At 37.7% G+C, this 12,647-nt stretch overlaps 1 protein-coding gene across 6 annotated transcripts in view; it reads left to right on the forward strand.

Moving 5' to 3' along the window:
• Positions 1 to 12,647, forward strand: part of mctp1a (multiple C2 domains, transmembrane 1a) — a 254,147-nt gene that overhangs the window by 123,220 nt on the left and 118,280 nt on the right. For all 6 annotated transcript variants that reach the window (XM_049470826.1, XM_007243904.4, XM_022667577.2 and 3 more), the window contains exons 3-5: positions 10,046 to 10,188; positions 10,811 to 10,890; positions 12,251 to 12,362. In XM_049470826.1, coding sequence (XP_049326783.1) covers positions 10,046 to 10,188; positions 10,811 to 10,890; positions 12,251 to 12,362 — 335 coding nt within the window. The remainder of the gene's footprint in view (positions 1 to 10,045; positions 10,189 to 10,810; positions 10,891 to 12,250; positions 12,363 to 12,647) is intronic.

Genomic DNA, 12,647 nt, shown 5'->3' on the forward strand with positions numbered 1-12,647 from the left:
TTGACTGGCCAACTGCCCTAAAAATGTCATCTCATCTGCACATCAGGCCTGATTTGAGAGCATTACTGATGATTAAACTGCAGGATATCCTTTACTTCCTCTAAATGTCTGTTGTATTGGTCTTGCCTGTATTGATTTTTCAGGGGTCATCAGGGGTGCACTTCAGGGGTCTGATAGAACCGTTTCTCTTGAGAAAACACTGCATTGGATCTTGACCTGACTGTTAAAACGGCAATTATTGAACGCAACCGAATGTTAAGCACTCCTCTAAAGCCTTTGGGTGATTGTTATGTTTTATTAAACATTTGAGTGGCCAGTATGGCCACACCTTCAAGCATCACACACACACTTTTTCTCTTATGTCAGGCAGTCAGCAGTCCGTTTCTTGCAGGTTTTCTTATTAAACACAGTGTGACACAGTCATTTATTTATGTATATATGTCTGGAATGGCAATTTATCGTCAGAGTTCAAGCTGTGTAGAAGTTCATCTCTTTACTTAACTTTTATTGTGAACCCCTAAATAATTACTCATGTACAATTGATATACCTTTGTGATTTACTCCGTGATTTGCTCTGTTTCTCAGAGTAATGTGAGGCCGTGTTTTTTGTAGTCCTCCAATTCATTATTCAGGAGCCATTAGGTGGGCTTCCAGTGTTAACGACTCTGATGTGGCCCATTAGATTTAGCAGTCGGATCATATACTCTTCTTTAAGACTGGCAGTGTGAAGCAGAATGTCCTGAAGCCATATGCTGTTTTGTTTTTTTTAGCCTTAAGTCTCAGCAGTCTCTTGGCATCTTCTACTAGGAATAGTTATCAAAGTGCATGTAAGAACTATATAATATAATAATCATGGGTTATTTGGATTTTACAGTTTATGTACTGCAGCCAAATGGTACAAGAAGGGAACAAAAAACAAATAAATAAATAAAAATGCCTGAAAAAGATGCTGTATAGCACCCTTGAGGTAGTAATATAGTTAATGTTGTGTTAAATAATTAGTTAAATTATCTGTTTCTCGCTAATACTGGCCAAAATAGCTCATTCATTCATTAATTTATTCATTCATGTGCATTTAAGTTGTACATTTAGGTAAAGAAGTCTGCAGGATGAGCCTCAAAACTCTGCTGAGATCATTCACTCGACTGTGTGCAGGTTTGGAGCTGTAGCTATCTTGTGATTTGAGCCTCATTTAACTGGAACACGGCCTGTGCGGAAAGCGTTTATCCTGTTAACTAATATTATGGGTCGGTTCTGTGCTGTTAGCGGTTAAAATGTTAGCGTTTAGCCTACTATCAAATGTAATCGGTCTTTCCTAAGCCGTTGGCATGTTAGCGGTTAGCCTGTCAACTAAGGTTATAGGTCAATTCTGTGTTATTAGTGGTTAGCATGTTAACGGTTAACCTGTTAGCTAATGTTAGTGGTCTTTCCTGGGCTGTTAGCGGTTAGCATTGTACCAGTTAGCCTGTTAGCTAATGTTGTTGGTCTTTCCTGGGCTGCTAGCCGTTAGCATGTTAGCAATTAGCCTGTTAACTATTGTGTTGATAGCAGTTAGCATGTTAGCGGTTAGCCTGTTAACTAATGTTATAGATCTGTTCTGTTTTATTAGCTGTTAGCATGTTGACAGTTAGCCTGACAACTAAGATTATAGGTCTGTTCTTTGTTATTAGCGGTTAGCATGTTACCGGTTAGCCTGTTAGCTAATATTATCTGTCTTTCCTGGGCTGTTTGCGATTAGTGTGTTAGTGTTTAGCCTGTTAGCTAACATTATTGGTCTTTTCTGGGCTGTTAGCGGTTAGCATGTTAACTAAGGTTATAGGTCTGTTCTGTGTTATTAGCGGTTATCATATTAGCTAACACTATAGGTCTTTGCTCTGCTGTTAGCGGTTAGCCTGTTAGCTAACATTATTGGTCTGTGCTGTGCTGTTAGTGGTTAGCCTTTTAGCGGTTAGCCTGTTAGCTAATGTTATCAGCCCTTTAGCTAACCAAGCTAGTTAGAGAAGCTGTCTGTCACAGTGTATTTGTACTAGAGGCTAGCTTTGACTCTGTAGCTTTAGAACACTAGAGTACTATGGATAAAAAGCAAATTTCTATTTTCTCTCTGTTCAGTCCCTTAATCATTCCCGTCTAAACTTTTAACTATAAGATGAGTTTCAGTCTGACAGACTGTAGTGTGTTCTGTGCTGAACAGAATGTTAGCTATCATTTTTAGGTTTAAATAACCCAGAATTTGATTGTATTGTAGCCATGTAATCACAGGTGTTGCACAGCTTAGGCAAATTCCTGTTGCTGGATGTTTTGACACGGTATAATGGTATGAAAAAGAGGATACTACAGAGGATATACAGACAATGCAATCAAATTCTCACAGCAATGCTCCAAAATCTAGTATAAAGCACTAGAAACTGTTAATTGAGTCCATTCTATTGTGAGAATTTTCCTTCATTTTAACATTTTTAATTTTTGCTAGCGGTAATTGCGGCATGGACACATCTCAAACCGATAAGTTTTGGGATTTGAATTTATAGCATTACAGTTGCTGGTTTGATTGCTTGGTTACTAAACACCCAGAGGGAAATAATAACAATAATAGATTAATAATCTATAATAATAGATTCCCTCAGAGAGTTTCCAGTCAGTAGTTTATAATCCACTGTAATTTTTGACTCATTGTTGGTGAGTCAGCTTTGGGAGATGTAGGTTGATTCATCTGCAGTATGGTTGGAAACTGGTGCAGAGAGCGGTCTCATCTTCCAGTTAGGAATATGTATCTTTTTGCCAGTGTGAGTAATCGTGTGTGTTAATGCTGAAAGCAGTATCACACTGCCCCTTTGTGGCAATGAATGGTACAGTATGTGAATGCTGAACTACCGTGGCTCATTAGATAGTTATGATAATAGCTGGACCTGTCTGCAGTTTTATCATTACTTATAAGAATATAATATTAAAAGTGTCAAAAGTATCTCCATTCTTTACTTGGGTAGAGTATAAAGTATCGATACTAGGGTTTAAAATACTTGTGTAGAAGTTAAAATATCAGCTCAAGCTTTTTACTCAAGAAAAAGTGTAAAAGTACTAATTAATTAAAGTATAAAAGTAAAATTAATGTAAGGGGAAAAATGCCATTAAGCACAAAAGCTTTGGCCTAAAAGCGCTAGTGACTATAATGCTTTATTAAAATGTTAGTGTTGAAAAATTTGGAATACACTAGGCCTCCTGGTTTAGCTGCATTGAAAATGAATGCATTTTAGTACAATACACATATATTAATGAAGCCGGCGTCATTATGAGTCTTTTGAGCTACGGATAATCTTTATACTAGGCTACAAATAAGAGAACACTTAAAAATGATGAGTTCCTTTGATTTTACCAAATTGAAAACCTCTGGAATATAATCAAGAGGAAGATAGATGATCACAAGCCATCAAACCAAGCTGAACTGCTTGAATTTTTGCACCAGGAGTGGCATAAAGTTATCTAAAAGCAGTGTGTAAGATTGGTCGAGGAGAACATGCCAAAGTACAAGAAAACTGTGATTAAAAACCAGGGTAATTCCACCAAATATTGATTTCTGATCTCTTAAACCTTTATGAATATGAACATTGCATTATTTGAGGTCTGAAAGCTCTGCATCTTTTTTGTTATTTCAGCCATTTCTTATTTTCTGCAAATACATGCTCTAAATGACAAGAGCATGTTGTCCGTAGTTTACAGAATAAAACAACAATGTTCATTTTACTCAAACATATACTTATAAATAGGAAAATGACTTTTTCCCCTTCTTTTTCTTTTGAACTAATCTGCTTATAACTCTCACGCCATTCAGATCCAGTCCATCCAGTCCAGAATGGCACGGCACATTTAAAACTTTCTATAATCTATAACCCCAGTACCCAGCTGCATGGATTTTAATTTCATGCTGTTCAGCCTGCAGGATGGATGATGGCACTCCGCTAAGTTTATAGACCCATGAAGGATGGAGATTGTGGGTAGAGAGAGGCTGTTCTGTGGTGCATGCCTGCCATGTGTGCATTGATTCTGGGGGAAAAGAAGAAATAGTCCCACCCTGTGACCCTGAAGACACACTAAAATCCACTCATCCGACTTATTGACCGAACTGGATCTGTTGGAGCGCTTGCTGCTGTGCTCTGTGAATTATGCTGTGTGGGGAGAAAATGTTTGATATAAGGAATAGACCTGATTTCTAGGAAGTTAGAGGAGAGGAAGTTGAGTGTGTTTGAGCAGGAAACCCCCTTTTACCCAATTTACTGCTCGCTAGTCTTGCTTGACCACAGCTTGCACCCACATCAATCAAATTAATGGCAAAGCTGTGGCATCTCGCAGCTCACTTGCCGTACTTTTACCACTGATAGTTTCATCTAACGTCTCTGTCCTGCACTTGTTCTGCAGACAGATGTCAAATGCAGTAGGGTGTGATGTGGAGAATTAGGCCTGTGGCAATAATTTTACCGACTTATTGTACACACTAAGAAAAGTAAGTACAGATTTGTACTTAAAAGGGTACAAAGCTTGTCGCTGGGGCTGTACCTTATATTGAGGTACAAAAAAGTACCTTTCAGTTAAAGTCCTGTTTTGTACCCATGTTTTTTGTGCCAGTAAAGATTATAAGGATTATAAAGATTATCATCAACTAAATATGGCTCAAAAACATGATGATCCAAAATTGTCTGGCTTTCAAATAAAAATGTGCAATTTAAATATATATTGTTTATTAGTACAGTGATGCAGAATACTGAATGTACTCTTTGGCTGGTTAAATGGTACAAATTTGTACTTATTGCTGTTAGAAATTACTTTGTACTTCAGAGGGAACAAATCTGACCCTGTAAAGACCAATATTGTACCTTTGAGGGTACAATTATGAAGAGTGTACCCTTGAGTACAAAAAAGTACTCATATCGTACCTCTGTTTTTTAGAGTGTACAATATATCGATATGACTACATGTGAGGAACAGTTCATAGCTCTTTTGCTCTTTTAAAGAGTGTAATTAGATCATTATGCTAATATAATACAGTATATGTGCTCTGCATACTTCTCATTTTGTCCTGTTCTTCAATAGTTAGGACCCCATAGATCAGCTACTATTTGGTTGGTGAGTTATAGCTTTGCAGTGACACAGTAGTGGTGGTGTGTTAGTAGTCTGTGTTGCTGTGGCGGTCTATCCTGTGGGGTCTTTAGCATTGAGAAATTGGGTAAAAGAAGGATAATAAAGTTAATGTATGCAGAGAAACAGATAACAGGGCTACAGTCTGTAATTCTAGAATTGCAAAGTGATTGTATGTGTTTAAAGTGATTCGATATGAGCTGAAAAATGTGTTAATGAGTGTAGCAACAAGGTGGACATAATGTTATGCTTCATCAACAATACATATCGTCGGATAAAAAAATGGTTATTGTGACAGGCCTAGGGAGTACATATGTGTAAAACGAATACAGTATGTCAAAGAAAGCATTACCACCCACAGTGCACAGCGCAGTCTGTGGTAAGGATTAGGGATGGGTGATATGGCCCAAAAATAATATTACAATATTTCATGGTATTTTTGCGATTCTGCTACTTTTGTCAATATGACAAAACGCTTTGAATTAAAAAAATATTTCAAGAATACACTCCTGCAAAAAAAATTAAATTTAATTGCATACAATATGATATGGTACACCCCTAACTGAGATATTAAAAAAATACAAGAGTTTGTATTCAGTGATCCAGAATGTCATGATACTAATAATGCACTGCAAATATCTCTATATATCCAGGATTAAAGTAAAATAAATGATACTCTAGTAGATATGTAATGGGAAACAGTGTGATATTTCTTTGCTGTGTTCTTTAGCTTCCATGGGCCACATGGGACACTATACTAGTTTCTGTCCCGGGGCATTTTAACATGTCAGTGTTCATTTAAACCTGGTTCCAGCTACATAAGATTTTTGTGTCGGGTAAAATATGAAAAGAAGGATGAAATTGACAAGTTTTTTTTTTTAATAAAGTTGCCAACATCCCAAATATTCAAAAGCGAATATGAGTCATTGAGATTTGCAAGACCCAGCTGTGTACTGGCATGCTGAAACAGTGAATTAGATTCATTAATATGATAATATAAAGCAAGGCCTTTGTGAGATAATCTCTCCCACTCTGGACCCTGGAAAGTAAAAACGTGTCCCAGATCAGCACTGCTGAATGAGTTGGACGGCAGTAAATGAATGTTGGGTGAAGGTGGGCGGTTAATGGGATTTCAGAGTGTCTCTGTAGTGTTGTCAGGTGGCTGTCAAGATATCTGAGTCACACGGAGCAAGATAGCAATTGTTTTCTAGGTTGACACCATTATGCAAATGATAGTGTACACTCCCTCCACTCCGCTCTGAATGACTGAAAGCTTCCCACTCCTTTACGTTTAAACAAGTTCTGCAGTTCGAAGTGTTAAGGATTAAATAACTTCTAATATAGCTCTAATACAAGCTTTAAGATACGTGTATTTTTAGTGTCTTTACATTTTGCCTAGATTTGAATTTGAGCTTATGACCACACAGATTATTATAGAGCATTGTGCAAATGACATTAACTAATTATTGCATACTTACTAGTAGTTACTAGTAGTTCAAACCAAGCTGTTTTAAGACTTGTTAGACCTGGACTTGTACGTTTTTGTATTGTACATTTGTGTTCACTCTTGGGCCACTTGTTCTAGATTCCAGAAGATTTTATCTGACTTGCGGGTATAAAGAGCCGTTACTGTAGTAGTTCATCTCAGTAGCTAGCTTACTTTCCGGTTCCACCTTAAATAGTGCAACAGATGATAGAGACTGCAGTATTTAAGGCGGAACAGAAAAATAAAGTAAAATAAAAGCTCATTTCAGCCCCCCATCACAGAGAAAATATGGAATGAACAATAATAATTCATTTCTGCACCACCTGCCCCCTTTTTGGCGACATACAATGCCCTAAAGTTGGCAGAGTGCCGTAGATCAGCATAGCAGTGCCAATATTATACGTTACAAGTCTTGTGTATGATTGCGATTATACCACAGTTCCATTATCGCTGTTTATTAAAAGATTTTGAATTGAAGAGGATGAGAAAATACAATCTGTTTGGTTAAAAATACTCTGCTTGTTAAAATAGTTCCATTGCTGCACTGTTTGTAGCTGTGCAGTTTGGCTTGTAAGCGCTGCATCGTTGCTAGTTGTCTGTATGTGACGGAGTAATACATGGGGAGCTTCGATTACAGTGCATTTCCGGCTGATAACGGCACTCATAAAATGCCTCTTACTCAGTCAAATTGCAGGGTTGGAATTAGGTAACTGTGGTATAATAATAATTAATTGCTGCACCACCTGCCCCCTTTTTGAAGACATAAAACACCCTAAAGTTAACTAGCTAAGCACCAGCTAGGTTGCTAATCTTTAGCACTCTACTGACATATATTTATATAACGGGTGCTTGAAGGGTTGTCCCAATTCTTAGGGTGAGGATTTTACCCATTATTTTTTTTTATCTGTTTCAAGAGGAAGAGTTACACTTGAAAACAAGGGGTATGAGTACAAAAGAGAAATGGGATTGGGCCTTTCTAGTAGCTCACTCTTATTTTCTTTCTCTGAATGATCAGTACATCCCTTATGTATTGGAAGGAGATCCATCACTCCACTGAATGTAGTTTTACTGTTCTTCAGCCCATCGTTGTATGTCCTACTCTGTTGGTTGAGCATTCAAGGGTTTCTCACAAACAAAATGTGTCCTATTGACAATATATTTTTTATTATTATTTTGCACATAATTTTTTAAGACGTGTAGTACAATTCAGCACCAGATTAAACAAGAAGCCACCTTATATCACTAGGTCTGCCTTCCCCAGCATATCCCTCAAGTGCTCCTTCCCATCTAAATGTGCTGGATGTATTAATGAATTGCAGCAGGGCTATACGTCATGACACTAATGTGATGGAGCAGGTCTGATGCACTGCTCTAATGGCATTACTTACTTTACTCAGAGGAAGAGCAGACTGAGTTATGGTAAGCACAGTGCAGGAGAATGTGGGAAGGAGAAAAGAGTGCAGTGTTAAATGGGGATTCCCTGCAGATACTGGAGTTTAATTACTAACTGCTCACACACACAGACACACACACACACACACACACACAGACACACAGACACACACCACAACACACACTCACATGCCCTCGAACACGTATTTACTTATTTACTGCAGTCTCGGTGTCCTGTCCGCCTCTCTGCATGTCACTGCACAGACCCCGGGGTTACTGCAGGGCTCGTGGAACGTGATCTGAATCTAAACCGGGGGAAGTTGATTATCTGTTTCACAAACAATGCTGGGAGTCTCCCAAGACTGACATCGGTCCTGGCCTTGATGCGTCCCTCTGAGAGTTTAATCCAATAGAAAAGACATACCTGCCACTGCCGATTGGAGCGGCTGTAATGAAGACCAATCCATTCAGTTTCAAGTGGCCAGATGGAGGAATCTGGGCAGATAATGGCCTTTTCAGGACTTAATGGCATTTTGTTGGAACGATGCTTTTGTTCTTTGGGGCTTAAAGGGCTTGATATTGTGCATTATCAAAACATTATGACCACCTGACTAATATGCTTGTAGTACACATGCCAACAGCTTACTTTTAGAATTTAGATTCTCTGCCCGAGCCCAAGCCCAAGAGTGTGCAGTTAGCCCTATTATTAGCCTTATTGCGGTTTTTGTGTTTTCACACACTATGCTTAAAGGCTATATGCTTAAAATAAAAAATAATGTTTGTTCAGGAAGGATTTTATATTCTTAAACACTGTTAGTTATATTAGAGTAGAGAAAAGTTATTGTAAATTATGTTATTGTTGTTGGTCTTTTTTTTCGTGTGTTTTTGGAGGTAGGCTGTGTGTTAAATATTCTGTTCCTAATAAAAAATATTTAAATAATAAGTCTTCAGTGCTTCTATGCTTCTTCTGTGTTGCAATGTTAGTTAACATCATTCAATGATGTTAAAACTCAGTTTTAACGCTTTACTTACAAAAAAATTATTTCAGGTGTAAATTGGGCTTGGGCTCATAATGACAGTTTATGGGATTGTTCGGGTCGGGCTTGGGGCAGAACATACATAGGCTCTGGCAGGTCAGACTGGATTTTTTTGGGCCAGATCTAAGCTCTAAACTTGATTTTATTTGATGCCTAAAAGATTGGAGTTTTAAGGGTAGAGAAGTATCTTTTCTTTTGGGAAGGGGCATACTTTCAGAGCTGCCCATTTACTTCACATCCAACATGTCAGGTATGAGAACTGTGTAACTCTATAGCATACTGTATATCCCAGACTTGACATATTTGCTTCATCTGGTTATAATGTTTTGGCATATGTAGGCTATTGTTTTGGATTCAAATAATGTGGGAAATTTTGGATGTATTGTTTAGAACTCAATTTATAAGTCTATTATTGTTATTTATTGCACAATTAGGAGGGTGGGATGATGGGGATACATACACATGTGTGCACACTTAATGCAAAAAATTAGTCTTATTCTATTGGCAGCACTTCTTTACAGGGAATAGACAAGCTGGATGGATGTGTGTGCTTTTGCACATACAGTATATGTCAGCAATGAAATATGCAACATAATGTAGCTCAATCATTCATTAGTAGGGGTGTCCGCAAACCTTTGGACATGCAATGTAGCTTACTTATTGCTCATGTACAGTATATGCTCAAGGCCAGGCAGCTCTGCATGTTTGAAGGGGACTGATAATGACAGAGCAGAGACTGTGGGCACTGCAGCTCAGAGACAGGTCAGGTGACTTGATAGATAGGCTGCTCCATCCTATAGGAGCAGAGTGCCATCTAGTGGCCAGTTATCGTTATCATACACAAGCGAATCCTTTGTGTCTGGTTGAATGAAATCATTTGTTGTATCTGCTAAAAAAACAGTTTCTTGTCTCAGGTGGATGTCCTAACAGGAGACTGCACCCTCGGAACTAGAGAAACATTTGTTGTGGATCATTCTTTTCTGTTGCTTTTTCTGTTTTATAGGCACCAGTGACCCTTATGTGAAGTTTAAGATCTCGGGGAAAGAGGTGTTCAGAAGTAAGATCATCCATAAGAATCTGAACCCGGTATGGGACGAAAAAGTCAGTCTGCTGGTGGACAATCTAAGAGAGCCTTTATATGTCAAGGTAGGTCAAATCTATAGTATAAAAGTATATGGTATATAAAGCAGATGTGAAATGGGCTTAAGGTGAAACATGATGAAGAATACAAACGTTCATCTCTGTTCATCCCCAGCATTCCAAAATACAGCACGCCATCCTTGCAGAAGAAAGCCCTATTTTTTGCACCTTTAACCAACTCAAAGTAGCTCCACACTTCATTGGTAGAATTCCTATAATTAATTTATTCATTCAACTTTCAAAGTTCCCAGTGCTAGAACTCTGGTTTTAAATATCAGGACCTTCAGAATTCTACCAATGAAGTGTGGAGCTACTTTGACCTCGGTAATGGTGTAAAAATGCTGAATTTGTTGCATGGGTAATGCTATGCCCCTATTGCTATCGTTGTAAGCCTGTTACAAGCTAAAAGTGCTGTATTTCAGAATGCTGGGGGTGAAAAGAGGTGGGTTAGTCGACAAAAGTTTGTACTCGTTATCATGTTTCACTACATCCCAAGTCCATTTCACACTGGATTTCTATCTTAAGTCAATTTCTTAGGGCATTTAGGACCTGTTCGGTGTATGGTCCACATAGGCTGCATATTAAAATGGTTTCTCTCTATCTGTATCTCTCTCTCTCTTTCTTGCAGGTCTTTGACTATGACTTTGGGCTGCAGGATGACTTCATGGGCTCTGCATATCTTTATCTGGAGTCCCTGGAACATCAAAGGTCCTTTTCAGGCCTCGTCCTTATCTAACACTCTCAGTCTTGGGGAGTTTAGGTTTCAGGTTTCAGTGTTTGTCGTTCGCACAACATACTAGGACATTTATGCATTGAATTCATGCTTGTGTTGAGGCTCAGGTAGTAGTTACAGCAAAGCTACACAAATAAACAGGAGTAAATAAACTGTACAAAAAAAAAAAAATATATATATATATATATATATATATATATACAGGAATATATAGGAACAAGAAGGTCCAGTGAAGGAGAATATGTACTATATGTGTTACACAGTGGTTTAAAGAAGCACTACATTGAATTTAATAGATTAATTAAAATAAAATCCATAATGTGGTTTGCATTCAAATGTGGCACTGGTAGGATATTACCAAAAAGGGCAACACTGCCCTCTAGTGTTGAGCTCTCATAATGCAGAAAAGTTACTTTACTTCAGTAGATCAGTTCATGTGAAGCTCATATATTATATGGATGTACAACACACAGAATGATCTACTTTAAGCATTTAATTCAGAATCTCAGAAAATTAGAATATTATATAAGACCAATTTCTGCTTTTGGTAGTGTGGGCAGTGTACCAAATCCTGCTGTAAAATTAAATTCACATCTCCATAACAGTTATCAGCAGAGGAAAGAATGAAGTGCTGTAATATTTTCCCGGGAAACACTGCTCTGATTTTGGCCTTGATATAACACAGTGGACCAACACAAGAAGATGACATGGCTCTTTCCAAACCACCATTAGCCATCAGTATTTCTTTTATTTCATTTGGAAAATAAGAGAGCGGAGTCTGGAGGAAGAGTGGAGAGGCACACAGTTCAAGCTGATTGAGGTCTAGTGTGAAGTTTCCACAATCAGTGATGATTTGGACACAGAGACATGTCATCTGCTGGCGTTGGTCCACTGTGTTATATCTAAAGTCTAAAGTCAGTGCAGTGTTTTCCCGAAAAACAGTATAGCATTTCATGATTTCCTCTGCTACTGACAACTTTTATAAAGATGCAGATTTCATTTTCCAGCAGGACTTGGCTCACTGCCATAAATACAAATTGTTCTTATATAATATACAAATTTTCTGAGACACTGATTTTTGGGTTTTCATTGGCTGTAAGCCATAATCATCAACAATAAGGTAAATAAATGCTTAAATAGATCACTCTATGTGTAATACATCTTTATAATATGAGTTTCACATTTTGACATTACTGAAAGAAATTACTCAAATAAAAGTAACTTTTTTTTTAAAGCACAAATATATACCTGAATCTGTCGCTCTGCAGTACTGCATTAGTATAATATATAATTTTTATGTACAGTATAACAATTAGTTAATACTTGTTATTTTAGGACCCTGGACGTGAGCCTTGACCTGAAGGACCCTCACTACCCTGATCATAACCTGGGCTCGCTGGAGCTGGCAGTCACCCTCACTCCTAAAGAAGGAGACATCAGAGAAACTGTAAGTGCACTCTTAATGTTCTTTCTGTCTTTCTTTTTGTTGTTTATTACTTTTATCTCTTTCTCTCTGAAGACTGTGCCCTGACCTGTGTGCTGTAAAGAGTTTACATTAATAGTTTGGAAGGTTAGCTGTTTTTGTTTAGTACCAAGTTGTGTTTTTCTTTATTTTAGTTTTCTTAATAAAATCCAAATGAATTAATGTTCTCTTTTTTGCCAAAGTGTTTCGGCATTTATTTACATTTGTGTATCCAGTTTGTTAAAAAAAAACTTGATTGAAGAGTCTTAA

Source organism: Astyanax mexicanus, chromosome 22, assembly GCF_023375975.1.
Source record: "Astyanax mexicanus isolate ESR-SI-001 chromosome 22, AstMex3_surface, whole genome shotgun sequence".
Taxonomy (NCBI): Eukaryota; Metazoa; Chordata; class Actinopteri; order Characiformes; family Acestrorhamphidae; genus Astyanax; species Astyanax mexicanus.